Here is a 20,889-nt window from a genome sequence, read left to right on the forward strand (position 1 = left end):
AAACAGGATAATATAAATGGATCTTGCGGATAAAAAGCATCTCCACTGGGTTTGGGCTCTAAACACAAACTCAGAAACCCTAGGTGAAAGTACATAAAATGCCTACCCTACTTGGCACTAGGAGTTAGGAGGACTAAAAGGCAGTAGAGTACGTGACAGCGCTGGGTTACGTCCACCAGAGGCCTTCCCGCTGCGGGGGCGACCGGGTGGCAGCTCCACTGCGGATCCTCCCACCTCTCCTGGACACCGCGGGGAGCAACACGGGGAGCTCGAAAACAGCCGCCCAAGGCACGCAGGGAGGCCACAGAACAGCCAATCCCAACCCAACAGGGAGGCCTCGAACCACATTTTCAGGGGCTTAACTAAGAGAAAACGCTCCCGCTTCAGAACACACGCGAGAGAGGCCAGGGCAACAGAGATCCAGAGTCCGTGAGCAGCGGCCTCCTAGCGGCGACGTGGGGGAGAACGGGAGCAAGGGAGGGCACGCGTGCACACACGCACGCGCATCCAAAGGGGGAGGCCCCACCCCCTCCATCTCCGCCCCGGAGTAGGACTGGGAGGGAGGGGCGCGCCTCGGAAGCAGGCGGAGCGAGCCGGACTGAAGCCTCGCCCAGGACCCTGGGTTCACAAAGCGAAAACAACAGTGATAATATTTTTTAAAAGTTAATGTCACCACTTCCCTGTGGCAGTGGTTTGGACACTACTCTTAAATGAAAAATCTTCTTCAAGCAAAGTCTTGGCGCGTCCTCGCCCCCTCAGAGGCCCCCGGGCTCCCCGGAGTTTGCGGACGAGGCCCCAACACTTGCTCTCAGGGACGCGGCCCTCCCTCAGGGTCGAGTCTCTGCCCACTGCTCCGCCGCTGCTGGAGGCGCACGCCTCTCGTCTGCTTGAGCGCCCGGAAGCCTTCCCCGCCTCCCACTCTTGCTAATTCGGGTTTGCAGCGGTAGATGCAAAGAAGGGGGCTGCAGAAATGTGCACGGAGCGCCTGGGCAGCCGCTGTGAGGGAGAGCGGGTAGGAAGCAGGGACCGCAGGGCGCCCCTTCTGACCACCTTGTAGGCCTGACCCCCCGGGGCAGAGGGCTGGAAGGAGGGGTGGGCAGGCTCTCGACGGCCAGTGAGTTCTGGGGAGCGTCCCCAGGCACAAGCCACCCAGAATCACCGTGACCCACACAGTCAGGCTGGGCCAGCCCGGGGGCAACCTCAGCGGGAGGGACATGCGGTGGGTGGACGGGCAGCAGCTGGGCCCCGGCAGCTCCACGCCCGAGACCTCCGTCAAAGGTTTGCCTGGCTCTTACCCAGTCTCTGCCCTCCGGGCAGGTCCTGCGGTGCTTTGATCTCAGCGTGCCCAGCACGCTGTGGCTTAGTACATGTGAGCTGAACTAAATCTTCGCTAAATTGTGTCACCTGTAATGTATGATCTGTGCATGTGTCGCCTTTTCCATGCTGTATTAGTCGTGAGCCATTTCTCCCTGCTTTACCCTTCCCTTCTTCACAGTTGGCACCATTCCTGAGCAGTTCAGTCAGTGCTGCTGTGGGCATCCTCAGGGCCAGGAATCCAGGAGCAGGAACTGGTCAGGTAGGAGATGGGCTCGCAATGTTAATAGTTTAAATCCCATCGTAAGTGAATTCGAGATATGTTTTTCCAGTCTTAACAAACCAACAGAGTTTACGTGAAGTATTTTCTCTACTCTCCTGTCTTTTATGCTAATGTGCTCTAGCGTATCATTGCCGGTTGGTTATCGCCTACGAATAGGATTCTTTTATGAGACTAAGTCCTAGGAATTACACAACTTGGCTAAACTCTGGTTGTTGTCCCACAGGTAATGAAAATCAATCTAGAAAATGAAATTTCGTTACTTTAATACTGGTTTTGATAAAAGCTACCAGTTAGCATCAGATAAAAAAAAACTATGGATGTTTATTTGCTTTATTCTATAAAATATACATGCCTGAAAAGATCTGCGCAAATCACACTTTGATAAGTCAAATTTTATTGTATGTGCATTTGAGGAGTTGGGCAGTTAAAGGAATGCTCTGTTACTTAGAAAAGCACTCTTGGGACGTCTCTGGTGGCGCAGTGGTTAAGAATCCACCTGCCAACGCAGGGGACACGGGTTTGATCCCTGGTCTGGGGAAGATCCCGCATGCCACGGAGCAGCTAGGCCTGTGCGCCACAACTACTGAAGCCTGCACGACTAGAGGAGAGGCCTGTGCACCGCAGCGAAGAGTAGCCCCCCATCTCCGCAGCTAGAGAAAGCTTGTGTGCAGCAGCAAAGGCCTAACGCAGCTGCAAAAAAAAAAAAAAAATGAATCAGAGGTTTTTTAAAGAAAAGAAAAGCACTCTTTTCTAGGTTTAGTGTTTCATATTTTGTGTTTCTTTAAAAATAAAGCTTGATTAACTTTCTCCGGATCATAACATTTTGTCACTGTTTATTTGTGTATGTGTACGTGTATACACACATGTATGGCAGAACCCAGTTCTGAAAAGTGAAATGGTAGGTTTAGGCTGAGATTAAGCCAGGAGTGGTTGGCAGCAAGAGCTCCTGTTTATTGCTGCCTGTTTGGGGAAAGGTGATGGTTATGAGGCACTAAGAAAGTTTGTGTGTCTTTAACGTTATTGGTAGTGGTTCAGCTTGCAAGAAGCTCCAAGGAATTTGTAACCGGAGCCCCAGGCTTAGTGAATGTTAAGTCAGCAACAGCAGGGTTTGTGCGGGGGGAATCCTCTTGTAGCCATCTGTTCATGGTATCAAGACCCCATCCCCCAGAGTCCCCTTAAGAGGCAATAATATCTGTGGACAAGTGTTTTCTTTGTAGAGAAGATGGACACTTTAGGTTTTAAATGAATTTTGTGAAACTGACAAAAATATGCGTATGCTTGTTATTTTTAGACAAAATCCAGGAAAAGTATATTATCTTTCTAATTTTCTTTCCAACATGCTTTTTTGAATAAAGGGCTATTCTAGTTTAGCTTGAAAAGTTTCTTTTAGTTGCTATGTGAGAAAAGAGAATAATTACAGATACTACACACATACATATCCATATAAAGAGTGGAAATCATCTCGTTCCATGTAGATTTTTGTTGTTTTCGTTGGCTTTATGTGCTCTTTAGCTCTCTGTGGTGCTGACTAGACATTATGTTAATTGAGTTGCGTGCCCGCTGTTGGTAAAACAGCCGACAGACCCGTCGTCACTAACCCCTGTCTCATGGGAAGGCCAACGGCAGTGTGCTTGTCACTGTTTGTAAAGGATGCCAAAAAATGTCTCTTGCCAGGTAAACAACTTTTGGAATATCTCACAGGAAACAAGACATTCATTGGAACTCTCCTTGAAGAGGTGTCTTCTTAACTCGCCAGTTTTTGCCCTGTACTTCTTCTTCCCTTTGGGTTAACGCTGTCTCCGTGTCCTCGGCAGGCTCTCCCGTGCCGCAGCCTCCGTCGCCACAGCCACTCTTGTTGGGTGCTAGACTGCAGAGCGCCTCCACCCTCACCGACATCTACCAGAGCAAGCAGAAGCTCAGAAAGCAGCACTCGGACCCCATGTGCCCGTCCCACGCCGGGGCTGGGTGCAGCTGCTCCCCCCAGCCCAGTCGGCCTGGCAGCCTTGGGACCTCTCCCACCAAGCACGCGGGGTCCTCCCCGCGGAGTTCCGACTGGTTCTTCAAAACTCCATTACCAACAATCATTGGCTCCCCTACTAAGGTGTGTTTATTAAGCCCTTTTGTAGATGTTGTGACTTTGCTAAATTAACATTTGTTAACTGGGGCATTTTGTTCCGGGTGGTCAGCTGAGGTCCAGCAACGGACCACAGGAGAAATTGAAATAGAGAAGTTGGTTACTCACCGGTCCTGGAAGAAGCACCCAGTTGCCACACGGGGAAGTCAAGTCAAAGTGCAGAGAGAGAGACAGGACCTGGGCACATGCCTTTATTAGGGTCTGTGGGTGGAGTGCTCTGGGGTTCCCGGGCCAAGGCTGGATGGGTCAATCCAAACCAAAAGAGCAGGGTTCTGATAAGTTCCACGGGGGTCTTGTCTAAGGGGCACACAGCGGGAAGGCCCTGGGAGACGGGGGGAGATCACCAGGCCTGTCAGGGAAGTCGTATCCGGAACGTACATTTATTTGCGATTCTGTGGGCTGCTGTCTAGGGCGTGTGCTTGTACAAGGGGCTGGTGTCAATTTAAGGTCCCTGCAGGCCGCATAGCCAAGCACAGTGGATGTGGAAGCAGCAATACCATGGAGTAGCTTAACTCTCAGTGGTAGGTCATGAACTAGTATCACAAGTACTTTACAGGCAGCATTCAGGAAGAGGACAGCTGCAATTCAGTCAGCACCTGCCGTGTACCAGGCAAAGCGTAAGTCCTGTACTTGCTGAATGCTTTATATACACGTTCCCATTTAATCCTGAAGAAAGGAAACAGGCCTAGCGTAAATGAACTGTCAAGGTCACAGAGACTGGAAGCAGAAGAGCCGGGATTTGAATCCAAGGCTGACAGAGTCTGGAGTCTCTGCTCCAGCTACTGTGCCATGAGCCTGACGGTTCTGAACATTCCTACGTCATAACAACCAGTTTACATGTGTTCCCTTAGACCACGGCTCCTTTCAAAATCCCGAAAACGCAAGCGTCTTCCAACCTGCCAGCCTTGGCCACTCGCCGCGGGCCTTCTGAGGGGCAGTTGAAAGATGGGAGTGACCCACGGGGATGCTCTCACTGTCTCTCAGTACAAGGAGGGGAGAGGCACAAGTCCGAGCAGCAGGTCAGGGCAGCGTTTGGCAGGTAAGAGACGCCATTTCCTTCCAGCCCTAAACATGGAAACTGTAACAGTGCATCCATTCCTATCATAAAACAACCAGACCCGATTAGCAGCGGGTTTATGCCAGTGGTTAATGACACTGTACACGTGTAAGGAACTGCATACACTTAGAATCTCTGAAAACCATAGCTGTTGCCTATACCTGTGGGAGTCCAGAGCTCTTCCTGAGTTTCCTGAGTAGTCTGTTTCTGCCTTTTTGTTTATCTCTACCTTGAATTGTTCGGTCTCTATTTTTTGTCTCCTTGTTCTCTGACTTTCCTTTAACCCTTTTATGGCTTGGCTTAAATCACCCTTATTACTGCTAAGTCTGGATTTTTTAAAAGTATACATTTACATTATTATCATTCTTCTTTTTAGATCTGTCAGTACTGGGAAATTATCAGATCAACCAGTAAAAACACCTTTAGGTGGACATCAGGGCAGCACGGACAGTTTAAATACAGAACGACCAATGGATATAGGTAAGAGAAGTCCGGTTTCTTTTTAGGCAGGTAATCTGTTTGTTAACTTTCCTATTGCTGCTGTAACAAATTACCACAAGCTTGGTAGCTTAAAAACAACACAGATGTATTATTTTACAGTTCCGGAGGGCAGAAGTCCACAGGGGGTCTCACTAGGCTAAAACCGAGGTGTAGGCAGGGCTGGTTGCTTTTGCAGGCTCTCGGGGACGGTGCACTTCCTGGCCTTTTGCGGCCTCTGGGGGCTGCCCTCATCCCTTGGCTTGTGGCCCCTTCGACCGTGAAAGCCAGCAATGGCCAGTCTAGACTCAGACCTTCTGCCCCCTTAGCCTACACTTAAAGGACCCTTGTGATTACATTGGACCGACTGGATTATCTCTTTAAGTTCAGCTGATGAGCAGCCCTGGTTCCATCTGCAGCTTTAGTTCCCCTTTGCCGTGTCACATAGCCTATTTACAAGTTTCAGGGCTCAGGACGTGGGCATCTTTGGCTTGGGCGTGGGGGTAATTACTCTGCCCATCTACTTCTGGTGACTGTTCACGAATCTGTTGACCAGATTGCTTCGTCCAGTCCCTGTCATCTCATCTAAGTTCTTAGGAGCCTGTCAAGATAGGGCCATGTTCAGTGTCTTGATGATCGGCAGCCCATGAGTTAGAAGTTAGATGCTGACCAAGATTGCTTTTTATCAGTAGGATAACACTGGCCAAAGTTGCCTTACACATGTGAACTCTTGAGCATCTCTTATACAGCAAGCCCAACCTATAAAGAACCATAGGTCACTGAGATCCCTGGCTCTTTCATAGTTGTTCCAGGGAACTTTATGTCCGTGGACCCACATCTAGATTACTTTAGACTGCTTATCAAAAAATGAAAACAAAGGGCTGGCTCCAGACCCTAACCCAGGCTTGTTTAATCAAGTTTTCTGGGAAAGGAGTTTAGGAATCTGTGTCTTTAACAAGCTCCCCACACGATTATTATGTCCACTTAAATTTGAGTCAGTATTGGAACCTCTTTGTTCTTGTTTTCCCTGTCATTCTTTTACCGTCTCTCCCATGAGCCTCCAAAGGAGGAAATATCTAGACCAACAAACACCCGAGTATGGTTTCTGTGCTGTAGGGCTTGATATTTCACTCCACCGTCATCTTGCTGGCATGGTTTCTGAAGAGAAGTCTCGTGTCATTCTTACCCTCGTTCCTCTTATAAATGAGGTGCTTTTTTTCTTTGGCTTCTTTCAGGATTTTTTCTTTGATTCTCTGCTGTTTGAAGATGAAATGCACAGGTGTAGGTTATTTGGCATTCTAACCGCTTGGTGTTCTTTAAGCTTCCTGGACTTGGAAGGTTTGGTTCTGCATTTATTTTGGAAATTTCTTGGACATTACTACTTCACATATTTCTTCTGTGTCTCTCTCTTTCTCCTTTTCATATTCCTGTTGCACATATATTATATCTTTGTGGTTGTCCCACAGTTCTTGGATATTCTGGGATTTTTGTTGTTGTTGTTTTAATTCTTCTTTCTCTTTGCTTTTCAGTTTTGGAAGTTCCTATTGACATATCTTCAAGCTAACTGATTTTCTTCTCAACCATGTCCTGTCTGTTGATGAGCTCATCAAATACATTCTTCATTTCTGTGTCAGTGATTCTGACTTACAGCATTTCCTTTGAGTCTTTCTTAGAGTTGCCATCTCTGCTTTGTTACTCATTTGCTCTTACATGTTGTTTATTTTTTCCATTAGAGTTCTTAGCATTAATCAAAGTTACTATAATTTCTGGTGTGATAAGTCCAATATGTGTGCTGTATCTGAGTCTGGTTCAGGGCTTGCTCTGTCTCTTCAATCTGTTTTTACCTTTTAGCTTGCCTTTTAATTTTTGTTGAAAGCCAGAAATGATATTACTGGACATAGAATTGAGTTAAATAGTGTGAGGTGTTTTTTTTGTTTATCTGGCTAAGAGTTAGGCTGTGTTTAGTGTTTGCTGTAGCCATAGGTATCAGGGTAAACTTTTCTCTGGTGTCTTTGTTTTTGTCTCCCCTGTTGTCTTTGAGTTTCCCTAGATACCCCTTCTTAAATGCCTAACTCTGTATTTTCTTCTAAGAAAATATAAGCTATAAAACAGCTTAGGGACTTCCCTGGTGGCACAGTAGTTGAGAATCCGCCTGCCAATGCAGGGGACATGGGTTCGAGCCCTGGTTCGGGAAGATCCAACCTGCTGCAGAGCACCTAAGCCCGTGCGCCACAACTACTGAGCCTGCGCTCTAGAGCCCATGAGCCACAACTGCTGAAGCCTGTGCACCTAAAGCCTGTGCTCCGCAACAAAGAGAAGCCACCGCAGTGAGAGGCCTGTACACCAGCCCCCACTCTCCACAACTAGAGAAAGCCCGTGTGCAGCAATGAAGACCCAGCACAGCCAAAAATAAATAAATAAATATATTAAAAAAGCAAAAACAAAAACAGCTTAGCTCTTAGTTTCTCCACATTCTCACCAGCGTTTGTTATTTGTGGTCTTTTCGATGATGACCATTCTGACAGGTGTGAGGTGATGTCTCATTGGGGTTTTTATTTGCATTTGCCTGATGATTAGCGATGTTGAGCATCTTTTCATGTGCCTGTTGGCCATATGTATTTTTTGGAAAAATAACTATTCAGGTCTTCTGCCCATTTTTTTAATCAGGTTGTTTCCCCACATATTTATTCCCAGTTCTTGGTTTCCACCTTTTCACATTATCCTCAGGTGTGACGGCAATTCACGTAGAAGTAACAAAATTGTAGGCCCTGGTGAAAAGAAGATTCACAGCTGTGAAGAGATTACCATAAAATATTTTTAATGGAGATCTGTATTGAATTTTCTGTTTTTAAGAGTAATAAATGCTTATTGTAAAAAAACCAAATCTAATATAAAAGTAAAGGTGTCCCTATAAAACCCACCCTCTGATACATGACACATTTGGTGAACTTTTTATTGCAGCCCCTGCAGGAGCCTGTGGTGTTGCACGGGCTCCTTCTGTGGGAACAGCAGCGAGTCCCAGGGCTGTGCTGTTCACGGTAGGGTCTCCTCCACACAGGGCTGCGACCCCCGCTTGTACCCACATAGTCCTTCGGACAAGAACCACCTCAGGTGAGGACTGTCTTAGTTCCGCCTTGGGCTCGTGTCTGGTGTGCAGATTCTGATAATGGCTTAATGGTGCGACAGCGTTTTTTTTTTTACCAATGACGTGGAGATAACGATTTACTTTACCTTAAAGGGTTATGAAGAGTAGGTGAGGGGACTTCCCTGGCAGTCCCGTGGTTAAGACTCTGCGCTTGCACGGCAGGGGGCATGGGTTCGGTACCTGGTCGGGGAACTAAGATCCCGCATGCCACGCTGTGCGGCCAAAAAATTTAAAAAAAGAGTAAATGAGGCAATACTTGTGGGGGAAAAAAAATTTGCAAAATAAAAGGTACTATGTTATATATTAGTAATAATATATATGTAATTTTATAAAACATTATTACATGAATGTGACTTCACAGTGAAGCAGCTATGCATATTGGTGCTTCTTGGCTTACATCGAAGGCTTATTTTAGTACATCCAGTAAATTTTTTGAAAATGATAGATTGTTGTTTATTTTTGGTTTTGTGGGATTTTTTAGAAACCTAGGTTTCACCTTTTTTTTGGTACTTTGAGTCCCAATCTTTGCACTTAATCCTATATCCTACTTCTGGATAGGCTGATAGATTGGTTTTATCAGCCATAGTCTATAAATAGGTAATTGGTACCAAAAATTAAGAAAGTGTTTAGATTGGACTTGAGTTATCATTTGACATCATATATTATACCTTGTGTCCCTTAAGTTCTCTTATGCTAAATCAGTTACTAATCAAGATACAAGTAGATTAATAAGCAAAGGATATAAATAGATAATGAGAGTGGAAAAAGCTAATAATCTTGATTTTAGGATTATTAAGAGTATTAAATAATAAGAAAATACCACTTTGAGAAAATAACTTTTTATACCTGTTAACTAAGCCAACATTTAAAAAATGTAATGCCCAGTGTTGTTGAGGCTTAGTGGGATCTCTGCGCTCACTCACGGCTGCTTTAGAAAATAGCGTGGCAAGTCTTACAAAGAGCTATAAAAATATTTATAGTAATATTTGATCTGTGGTAATCCCATTCTGTTTATAAGGCCACTTACAACAAAGTGGTCTCATAAAGTATTTATGTGTGATAACTCAGAAGAAGGAAGGATTTCATTACAATGTTATTGGTGGCATTAAGAAAACAGAAATAGTGTAAGTGCCCCCACATAAGCACTGGGGTATAATTTTAGTGAAGCATACACATCCGCTGAGTTTTATCACCGTGAGGACTGGAGCAGCAGGGAGAAATGTGTATGTTAGAAATTTGTTTAAAAGTAGCTGTGCTGATTCTGTAAGGAATGAAGATAAAGCCTGTTCATGTGCTCAGGGAGGGGTCGGGGGCCTTCCTTTTAACGCTTCCTCGCCCGTCTCCACAGGGGGCTCCAGCGGCTCCGGAGGCTCCCTGGGCTCCACCGGGGGCCGTGTGTCTGGGGGCTCCCCGCCTGGGCTGTGCTCGGGGTCTCCCCCTCTGGGAGCAGAGGCAGCTCCCAGCCTGAGACACGCGCCTTGTGGTGCTTCACCCCCCAGCCTGGAGGGGCTCGTCGCCTTTGAAGCCCCTGAACTGCCCGAGGAGACGCTGATGGAGGTGGGAAGAGACCCTGTGACGTGTCACTTACGGGGACCCCGAGGAGAGTGTTGGTGACGGGAGGCCAGAATCCCCCTAACCTTTCCTACTTGGAACATTGCTTATATATTTTCAGAATAATGTTGACAGTGACACTCATTCATAGCAAGCTTTGGTTGACAGGAAGTGATGCATACAGATTTTGTATTCTTAATTTCTTTATCTGAAGTTTATTTACTACTTACAGGACTTTTAAAACAATCTTTTTCATAAAACCGTAACTTTTTATTCTCAAAGCTTGCTTTTCTTCATAAGATAAAAATGATACACTTAAACTTAGGTTTAAAAACATAAATTAAGATGCCAAATCAGTCAGTAACGCTGAGGAATAAAGCTGCCCGGCAGACTGGACAGCCGCGTGTGCACACCGGTGCCTTCCCTCCGCGGAGCCAGGTCTCCAGGGAAAAACACGTCAGAACGTGAGGTGTGCTGAGCACAAGTGCAGAATAGAGGTGAATTCTACGATTCCAGAGCCTCTGCCAGCGAATTCCTCAGTGTCGACTACAGGACGGTGCTCCATAGACCGCACCTCCTCCAGGTCAACTAAGGAACAAGTTCTCTTTCCATATTTCTGTTGTGTGTGAAGGAAAATTAAGTCTTTCACATAAAAGTTATAAAGGACTGCGTGCAAAATTTTAGTAGTGTTTCTGTAGTAAGTTTAAGTTGTAATTTTGAAAATATGTATAAGATTGGAAAAGCAATCTTCAGAGTTTTTTCAGTCTCCACCAAAGTAGGCATAAATTATGTTCCCGTATGTATTGGAGCATATAGTCTGATATGCTGTCAGGGGGCAGAGAGACTTTCAAAAGTTGACTGGTTTATTTTTCTGTCTTTAGTGCACTGATTCTCATCCCTTTTTAACCATAAAAGGAGAGTGAGAAACTTAGTCTTATTTGAGATTTCAAAATACATTTATAGCTAAAAACAAACCTCAAAACGTAAATTTTAGAGTACCCATTTTTAATGCGCTGCTATTATGTCTATCTATATACTCCACTCTTTAACGGAAAAGATCACAAAATTTAGAGCCTTGGTATTAGGAATCACTGTTAACTGAAGAGCCACCAGAAATTAAAATAAAGTGGCTCTGAAATTGTAAGTCAGTAGAATTCATTAAACGATCAAGAAGTGTGGTTTACTGCACAGAATATCCTTACATTCTTATATCTTGGTATCTATTTTGTCATGTTTCTGTCTCATGTATATTGATTTAATTGTTCTGTGTTTCATTCTTTTCCTGGTGCAAGTACAATGACCTCATATCTTTGAGGCTGAATTTTGTGGGTGCTCTCGTACATCCATACACACAAACACATGACACACTCTTGTTTGGTTTCATTTGTGTTTATTTTTCTCACAGTTTTCTGGAATTTAAAACTTTCATTGTCCTTTGATCATTCTGACATTCATAAGTATAGAAAACATTAGCAGTGGCCACAGTTTACGTGCAGAAATGAGTGTGCGCCTCTCCTTAACCTGCAAGTTTCTAAGATGATTGGCTTTGCCGCAGCGAGAGCACACAGACACCTTCCGCCACCTGAACGCAATGCTGTTGTTCACGGAGTGTGTGCTGGACCTGACAGCCGTGCGCGGGGGAGACCCGGGGCTCTGCACGTCCGCGGTCTCCTTGTACCAGATCCAGGAGAGCGTGGTGGTGGACCAGATCAGCCAGCTGAGCAAAGACTGGGGGTAGGTGCCCCCTTGCTGTCCATCTCCAGAGGCTTCCTGCCCTCTGTAAACTGGTGTCCAAGCTGGGGGCCGTGTCATCCACTGAAGGTCATGGGCGGCTCTGAGTTACCTCATGGTGCTCGATTTCACTGTGTGAGCCAAGACTTGGAGGTTCTGCAGCCTTGGTGTTTCCTTTCCTGTAAATCATGCTATTAAGATATTTGATGATAAAGAGATTGTATTTTTATCTGAGCGCACCCATTGTATTCAGAGTACACACGTCTTTCTCCATGCCGGCCCTTCTCCCTTCAGGAGGTGTTTGTGCACTAAAAGTGTCAAGGGGAATGATGTTCCCTTAGAGAGACTGTTGTGATGGGGCACTGGCCTGTCGGTTCGCAGGCTGACGCTCTGCTTGCTGTCTCTGGGTGCAGGCGGGTGGAGCAGCTGGTGTTATACATGAAGGCCGCACAGCTGCTGGCAGCCTCTCTGCATCTCGCCAAAGAGCAGATCAAGTCCGGGAAGCTGAGCCCGTCCACGGGTGTGAAACAAGGTACAAGCGGAGCGTGACGGGGCTGCTTTTCCCCATACACTGGGAAGGGGAGTTTTTGGTGAGGGGTCACCGTGGTATTAAGCATGCTTAAATGGGAAGAGATGCTGGCTTTTCTGTTTTTTGGTTTTGCCATTTAGCCGATACAGAGAGCAGTCAGAATTACTTTATTCTCAGTCTTCACTAAGAGAGAGAACATGTGGAAGAATGATTTCCAGTCACTTTTTTCAGTGATCATGTAGTGTCGCTTTCCATAAATCAGCAGGAAGGTTGCTTGTCACCATGACTCTTGTTTCTGGAGGAAAATAAAAATTCTCATTTCAATTTTTTTTCCAGTTGTCAAAAATCTGAATGAACGATATAAATTCTGCATCAGCATGTGCAAGAAACTTACAGAAAAGCTGAACCGCTTCTTCTCTGACAAGCAGAGGTTTATTGATGAAATCAACAGCGTGACAGCAGAGAAACTCATCTATAATTGTGCTGTAGAAATGGTAACCCTTTTTAAGGTGTAATATTGCATAGTAATACTACTTGTCTTTAAGAGCACCTTTTGGTTTTTGTTTTTCCTGGCTGCGTTGGGTCTTCGTTGCTGCGCGTAGGCTTTCTCTAGTTGCAGTGAGCGGGGGGGCTACTCCTCCTTGCGGTGCGCGGGCTTCTCATTGTGGTGGCTTCTCATTGTTGCGGAGCACGGGCTCTAGAGCGCAGGCTCAGTAGTTGCGGCGCAGGGACTTAGGTGCTCCGCGGCATGTGGGATCTTCCTGGACCAGGGCTCGAACCCGTGTCCCCTGCATTGGCAGGCAGACTCTTAACCACTGCACCACCAGGGAAGTTCCCTAAGAGCATCTTTTGAAGTGCACACCTACTTGACATCATCCTTTTAAAAAGAGTTTATGCCCCACCACTCCCAAGTCCCAGGTATTGTGGTACCTCTTCCTGAAGGAGTGATTACACTTAATTAACATGCAACAAACATAAGTTATGTTGGTTACCTACCACCTTTGGTAAAAGTTTACCATACCTCTTAAAAATTGCTAACATTAGGCATGATCTAATCTTTTTATAGTTTGCATCTAAGAGCTTTCACTGGATCTCTTTCTTCATTTTCTACTATTTAAGGAATTTGGCTTGATAAAACATTACAAAAATACTGTTCTTATTACCCAATCTGCAGAAATTCACGTGGTCAGATTCCACAACTGACCTTACTTAAGTGTAGACACACAAAGTATAATCTACTTTTCCAACTCTCTGGTTATATTAGTGGAAATAATTTGTTTTCTGTATCTTCGAGGAAAAATTGCTCTGAAGGAAACATGAAATTAGGGACTGTCAAAGAAGGAGTTAAGTGGGGAAAAATTTAATTACTGACCAACCGTATAGTTTTTACCATATTAACATAGTTGAGCTTCCTTTTCCCTCTCAAATTTGTGTACTTTGAATTGTACTGTTATGTTACCCCCTTGGTCTTATTTTGAAAACCATCATGATAAAAAAGCATATGAAAATAGTTCTGGAATATAAACTGTTGATGAGAATAATATACATTATATTGCCCTAAACTGTTGATATGAATAATATGCATTGTATTGTTTTGTACCGAATTAAGACTTCATAAGACAGATTTTCTTTTAGAAATTTGTGCCCGGAAAGACGTCCTCTCGTACGGAGTTAGGGTGCTTCTGTCTCTTCTGACGATAGAGCCACGTGCCTCCAACAAGTCTCTCCTTGTGCCCTGGCTGCTGAGCAAGCTTGGAGACACTCAGCTTATATTTAGTTATTTCTCTCCTTCCTTTTCAGGACTTGGATTTTCTGCGTCCATTTTATTTATCATATTGTATGTGGCTTTACTCTTTGAAAGAGACAGAGCATACTGACAAGTAAATTAGGATACTCGATTACTGACAGTCTGGGCAGTGAATGATTAAAGAGAAAATCAGGATGCTGTTGGGGAAACAAATGCTCATAACCCCGTGAATGACACCATGCCCGTCTTTCTGGGGAGCCCTACCCACCTCTCCCCCTGCCCAGCTCGCTCCTGCTTCCTTACGGCTCTGCCTCAGCATCACGTCCTGGAGGCGCTCCCTAACCACTTCCTCCTCCATAGTCGGGTTAGATGCCTCCCGCGTGTGCTGCATACCATCCAGGGCTTCCTCCTGTGATGCCAGGTACCCCTTGGAGTTCACAGCCCACGCCTCCCTCTGGACTGTGAGCTCACCTTCATCGTACACTCTGGGCCGACACTCAGCAGGTGCCCAGTAAATACCTCTGAATGAATGAATCCCACACACCAGAAAATTCTGTAACTAAAAGGAAAAGCTGATAAGTGGATTTTAACGTCATTTAATTATTTCATTGTAACAAGATCTACTTTAGTGAAATGCCAGGTTACTAGTGTGGAAGTGTAAGTTTAAAATAAACCCTTCAGTGAAGTCATAGAAGAGCCAGTTTAGAATTGCAAAGATCATGAGTTAGGAATCTCTGAGTTCAAGAATTGAATGCAGAGTAACTCTTTTGTCAAGAAGCTCTTTTATGTCGCCCACCCAATAGATTATATCATTTTGTCAAAGCGTTATTAATTTTAGACAGATTCCATTTAAAGCTGCATTGCCTGAATGGATTCGTATTTTCATGGAAAAGCTGAGAATCTTCTTGTTTTTGCTGCCTGGTTCCAGGTTCAGGCTGCAGCCCTGGATGAGATGTTCCAGCAGACTGAAGATATTGTTTATCGCTATCATAAGGCGGCCCTTCTTTTGGAAGGCTTAACTAAGATTCTCCAGGACCCGGCAGATATTGAAAATGTACACAAATGTGAGTTGACTTAGAAAGTAGTGTGCGTGTTGGCTGCACTTTCATTGTCTCCTCGTGGTGCAGTAGACAGAGCGTGGAGTTTGGAACCGTGCAGCCTGGGGGTTGCATCTTGGCTTCCCAACCTTGGGCAAGTCACTCACCCTTTCTGTGGTCTCCGTCTCTTCTTCTACAAGATGAGGAACAATGCCTGCCTTGCCGAGCTGTTGTGAGGATTAGAGAGGTTGCTTGTACAGAGCTGTTGGCTTTTGTCATTAGTCTTTAGATTTCTACACTGCATGACTGTATTGGTGGGTGTGTTTGTGTATGCAGAGAACTTTGCTTTTATCATTAAACAATAAGAAAGGCAACTGTTTTAATCCTCGTTGGTTTAGCGACCGAAGAGCCCTGTGAAAACCCTGTGTACTGCAGATTTGGTGTACAGAACGGAGTGTGGACACTGGTAGGGTACCAGGATGGTGTTTCCACTTGTCAGATATAAGACCAGTGATGGTTTTTTTTGAGGAGGAGGTGTGGTCATACCACATTTTGAAGAGCCACAAGGGGCTGGCAGTTCTAAGGTTGTTTGCAGTTGTGAGCGAACTAGCTGTTAAAACCTAAATGTTCTTCATTTGACGTGCTAATCTAGCTTTTACCACTGTGCAGCGCTAAGCTAGACAATTACCAGGCAGAAAGAAGAAAAAATACTCAGAACTGTTAACTCTGGGGCAAAGATAGAACAGAGGTGAGGGTGTAGGTGGAGAGTGAGAGATTCTTTTTCATTGGTTCTTCTTTCCTTGGTTTTGAAAATAGAAATGATTTTTATTATGCATTTATTTTATTTCTAGATAAATCCCGTATTGAAAGGAGACTGTCGGCACTCTGCTACAGCACCTCGACCTTGTGAGCAGCAGCAGGCCTGCCCCCAGGACTCGTGGTGGGTGTGAGGCGATGCCTCTGGGAGCACAGCTTGGATCCTGTCGCCCCACCCCCAGGAAACTGTAGCTTCCTACACGGTGACCACCAAAGAGCAAGCAGTGATTTCAGAAAGGAAAAACAACCCCAGAACTACCTGCCTTATCAGAGAAGTCACCCCTTCCCTTTTTCTTTGTAGAAGCAGAAGCAAGAGTATTCCACTTGGCTTTCAGTCTGAACTTGGTAAATAAATGTACCTTAGAACTAGAGTCGTCAGTACAGTTATTCTTAAGGGTAATTAGGAATGAAACGATGAGTGGCTCTTCACGCCAGTCACCAGAGCAAAGTGTGGGGTTCCACATGTTCACTGAGGCGAAAAAGTAAAAAGCCACGTCTCATCCAGGCGGTTTGATACTCGGGGTAAGTTTATCTGAGTCTGAGCACGCGTCCAGGAACAGCTCAGGAAGAAATAGCTTAAGGAGTGAGAGGCGTCTCTTGGAAGAGATTGTGAAACCTTCAATTTGATCTCATATGGACACATATTAATAATCTTCCAGAATCTTTCATATTGCACTAATTTATTAAAACAACTGTGTATTGGATTTTGCAATTTAAAACTAACTGAGGCACAATGGACTTGTTTAAAATATTTTACTTGATTATATACACGTACCCTTTCCAGAATTCACAGGTGATTTCTCGTGGACTTTTAAGTGGTAAAAAACTTGTGTTGTGTGAACCTTTGCATTTTCTTAGCCTATTCATCTACACCTACAGGTTTTCTCGGTGATATGTTTAAGTTGCTCGTTGTCTGCTTTTGTTTGCATTTTTTACTGTGCATGCAGAATGTGCATTCATGCCTATGACCTCTAGGCTTACTAAAGGCTAGGTTTATTGAGGCAGTATTAGAGCAAGTGTCAATCCAGAGATACTCTCCAGAATTGTAATAGGGCCAAAACAAAGTTGGTGACTTAAAGGCTTATTAGTGATGTGGAATTTTACATGAAGTTAGTGAAAAGTGAGGTATGTTTTCTCTTAGGAAAATGGGCAGCTCTTTCCAGCCTGTGTGCATTTTCCTGTTAGTCCTGACAGTTCACCAGGTAGCTAGTCATGGAGAATGTGGGCACTTAACACCCCTCTAGAGATGGTGCCTACGTGGTAGATTATTTCGTTTCTCTTACTTACCTGCTTGAATACTTGAATAAACCATTCTCCAGTTTCAATCCTTTTAGATAATATAACCTGAACTCTGACAAATTGCCCAGAAGCTCTTTGGCATTAATTTAGTGTACTGATAAAAACAAAAACATGGTTTTTCTTTACTTTGACGCAGTAATGTAATTTTTACTTTATTTATCTGTATGAAATTCCAGCAGTTAATTTGAACATTTATTTATATGATGTTTATATTTTTAGGTCTTTAATACGGTGTTTCTACCTCTTATTTGTAACTGCATGCATTATTCATGAAGCTAGGTAAAACTCACTGAATTGTTGTGTCATAGCCTTTTTATTATTGCCTGTACAGATGTATATTAAGGTAAATAAAACTGACCAGGTGTTTCTAGGGTGAGGCTGGGTCCCTGTGATGTGGCTTGTCAGGCCAGGTCCTTCCTCAGTGAGTTTGGAGCCTTGGTGGTTAACACCCGTCGCCCTGCCCCAGGGTTTCAGATGCTCGGTGACGGTCCTGCAGGCTGCCAGGAGCATGGGCTGTGTGGCGGCTTCCTGCCCTCCCTGCAGGGGCCGTAAGCACTGTCACTTGTGATACTCCATTTTGTATGATTTTTTCGAGTGCAAAGGGCAGTTTCTTGTGTGCTCTCTCAGTTACCGCCCGTGTCATCTCACTGATCCTCCGAGGGGGTGGGTACACTCCGGCCCCTCCTCCCCTCTCCCGCTTGTTTTTTAAACACAGGATGAAACAGGTTCACAGCGAGGAAGCGCTTGGTCTGCAGTCAGTACCTAGGGAAGTGGCTGGGCTGTGCTTTGTGACCTCCAAGTGCATTCTTCTGCTTCTTGTACGACAAAGGTCAGGTGATAGGAGGTATGTGTGAGACCGTGAAGTCTGAACAGCAGAGAAGAACAAACTGTAAACTCGTGATTAATGGTTCTGATTATATTTCCATTATCAAGGCCAATTGTTTTAAGAGATTTTGCCTTGATTATAGCAATAATAAACAAATGCTTTATGTTTCCACGTGTATCTTTTGATTTTGTATCATCTATTTCATAAAAAAGAGAGAAACCAGCTCACACATTCACGGGTTGACACCGGGGCTCAGGCGAGCCTGGAAGGTTGCGGGCGCACAGATGCACACGGGGCTAATCTGTGAGCGTGCCGAGTGGCCGTTCCTGCTGTGAGGATTCGCCTTAATGGCGCCTGCGCCGGGCCCGTGGGATGCTTCCCACATGCCCATCTCCTCAAGGGGGGGCGTCCTTCTACCCCTCCTGGGGTCCAGGAGAGGAGGCCGGAGAGGGGGTTACTGTTTGGGCCCAGTCACCTCAGTCCCCACAGGTAAATAGCAGGGGAGTCGAGCTGGGCACCGTGGGTGTGAAGTCACTGACTTGGCTCTAAAAAGCGCTTGAGGTGACGGAGGAAGACTTGCCGCTTGCACCGTGCGCCTCCTGTAGCTTCTGTGGGCAGTCTTCACTCCTGCGGGAGCAGAGCGCGGTTCTGTTGTTCCAGGGAGACTGGCTGCCTCCCGGAGAGCTTGGTGTCTTCCCTCCGTTGACGGGCGCAGCCTAGGTGCATCCGTATCCACCTCTGCACGCCGGGAGACAGCTGACACTGGGTCCTGGGCCCTGGGTCTTCAGCCATGGAAGTCCTGGGCCCTGCCCGAGTCTCCGCCTTGTCTGTCACAGCCCTGGCCAGAATGCTGTCTTTGGGAGAGGGGTCAAGGTGGCATCGTCCTCACCGGAATCAGAGGGAGTCACATCAGAAGCGACCCGCCTGGGAAAGCACCGCACGGCGGGAAACGGCAGTCGGTCCCTGAAGTCTCGGCTTTTGTGGACAAGGCAGAGCCAAACAGGTGAAGGGTCACAGGGGTCAGTGCCCAGGGGTCAGTGCCCAGACTGCTGTGGAGGAGGGAGGCGAGGCTGGGAGCTGCCGGCAGCACAGGCCCACGCAGAGCAGGGCGCCCGGCGGAGCCTCCGGCTCCCCTTGCACAGAGGGCCTCGCTCGGCCGGTTGTGAACGTGCCGTCCTTTCTGAACAGCCTCCTGGCGTGGATCTGAGCAGAGGCTGCGGCAGCGGTGGCCGAGCCCTGGGGCTTCCCCTCGCCCTTCTGCTCCCAGGCTGTCCTGTCTCTGAGGGTTTGCTCGCTGCAGGCTGTTCTACGTTTCCTTGGGTGCAGCTGTCTTGATCTTGGACTCCTGTGCAGAGCGGTGCGTCCTTGGGCACTCTCCATCCCTAACCTCTCCACACCTGTCCGCGTCCGGCTCGGAGCTGGTCAGTGGTGGTGAGAACGGAGTGAGTTACTGGGCGTGAGGTTGTTTGAACAGCCCCAGCCGTGGGCGGTGGGCAGCCTGCAGCTCCTCTCTGTTAGGCTTGGTTTGGGGCGAGGCCCAGTTTCAGGTTCTGCCTGGACACCTTCTGAAAGGACCAGCCCCGCCGCCGTGGCCGAGCCCTGGGCACCTGCTTGCAGACGTCCATTCCCTGTGGATTGATCTGACCCTTGTAGTTCAAGGTTTGTGGCAATCTAATATTTATTACTTCATTAGATCTTCGTACCAACCCTCAATGGCCTCATTTCACAGATGGAAAAGGCAGACCTGGCAAATAATTTCCAAAGAGAAAAAAGCCGGGGCTGGGGTTTGGCCAGCCAGGCTGCTGGGCGGGACCTGGGCCCACGAGCTGCTCATCCCACACACGCGCCTGGAGCCCCGGCCCTGCTCACCCCTCGGCCTTCCAGCCTCTCCTTTCTGCTGATGCACTTTTATGCTTCTCGGTGCGCAGGTGACTCTGGCTGGACTCCCCCGGCCAAGCGGCAGTCAGCAAGTTTTGAGAAGCAGGTGAGGTTAGCAGACCTGCCATCCCCTTGGGGGCTGGGGCAGGAGCCCAAGAGCAGAAGCTTTGAAACCACCCTCAGAATCCCCAGGGGAAGGGCTTCGGGGACACACGGACAAATGGGCACTTTGCAGGTTCCCTGCTTGTTTGTTTATTTGTACGAGAGCCGCTGAGGTAGACCAGCAGGGATTCGGCCCGTCCTGGGTGGGAGGGACCTCAACCCCAGGTTTGCCAAGGGGACCCCTGCAGGCCCTGGCGTCCTAAGACCGGCTCTTTTGCTGATGGCGGCACGTAGGGGCCCTCTCCCGGGGACGTAAGCCAGCGCCCTCCCCTCGGTCCCTCAACAGGAGATGGCACGTGGAGCCCTGTCTTCGTCTTGAAGCACTGAGGCCCACCCAGCTGCCCCTTCTCCCACCTTCTGCCCTTGGGCCCCACCCCTGCTGCAGTGCGAGGTCGGGGAGGGAGATGGTGGGCCGGGCAGGGGCAGGTCACAGGTGCCTTTGCCCAGAGTGTCATCTGGGCGACAACAGGACTTCTGCCTGGCACACCGAGCTGCGGCCAGAGGCTCTGATGGGGGCCCGACAGGCCTGCCTCTGTTCCAGCTGGAGGGTTTCTGTGAAGATGGTGGGTGAGCGGGCTGTGCGCTGAGAATGAACCACAGGGCGGGCAGCTGATCTGGGGATCCTCGCGAGGGCAGGGTGCCTTCCACGGAGGGGAGGGTCTGTGAGGTGATGAGGATGCTGGTGCAGCGGGATGACAGGTTCTCCTTCCCTGTCGGGAGTGTCTGTCGTGGGGGGTGGTGATGCTGATGTTGTTTCACTCTGAGCTTGTTAATTTTGTAATTCTTTGACAAGGTGATTTCGGTACAAGAAGAACTCTAAAACTCAGGTCATCAGCTAGGAAAGGTATTGGCAGTAAACACAACAGATGAGGGGAGTGAGGGTGGGGGAAATGCTGGGAGAAA

General features: G+C 47.0%; 1 protein-coding gene across 1 annotated transcript in view; it reads left to right on the top strand.

Moving 5' to 3' along the window:
- Positions 1–18,114, top strand: part of ULK2 (unc-51 like autophagy activating kinase 2) — a 65,328-nt gene extending 47,214 nt beyond the window's left edge. Inside the window, exons 17-27 of the mRNA XM_024752708.1 lie at positions 1,496–1,576; positions 3,412–3,698; positions 4,583–4,770; positions 5,165–5,268; positions 8,227–8,376; positions 9,759–9,967; positions 11,517–11,695; positions 12,106–12,224; positions 12,558–12,715; positions 14,897–15,032; positions 15,857–18,114. Of these exons, the coding sequence (XP_024608476.1) occupies positions 1,496–1,576; positions 3,412–3,698; positions 4,583–4,770; positions 5,165–5,268; positions 8,227–8,376; positions 9,759–9,967; positions 11,517–11,695; positions 12,106–12,224; positions 12,558–12,715; positions 14,897–15,032; positions 15,857–15,915 (1,670 nt within the window). The 3' untranslated portion in view covers positions 15,916–18,114. The remainder of the gene's footprint in view (positions 1–1,495; positions 1,577–3,411; positions 3,699–4,582; positions 4,771–5,164; positions 5,269–8,226; positions 8,377–9,758; positions 9,968–11,516; positions 11,696–12,105; positions 12,225–12,557; positions 12,716–14,896; positions 15,033–15,856) is intronic.
- The last annotated feature ends 2,775 nt before the right edge of the window (positions 18,115–20,889 follow it).

This window comes from Neophocaena asiaeorientalis, unplaced genomic scaffold (assembly GCF_003031525.2).
Source record: "Neophocaena asiaeorientalis asiaeorientalis breed wild unplaced genomic scaffold, Neophocaena_asiaeorientalis_V1.1 scaffold540, whole genome shotgun sequence".
NCBI lineage: Eukaryota > Metazoa > Chordata > Mammalia > Artiodactyla > Phocoenidae > Neophocaena > Neophocaena asiaeorientalis.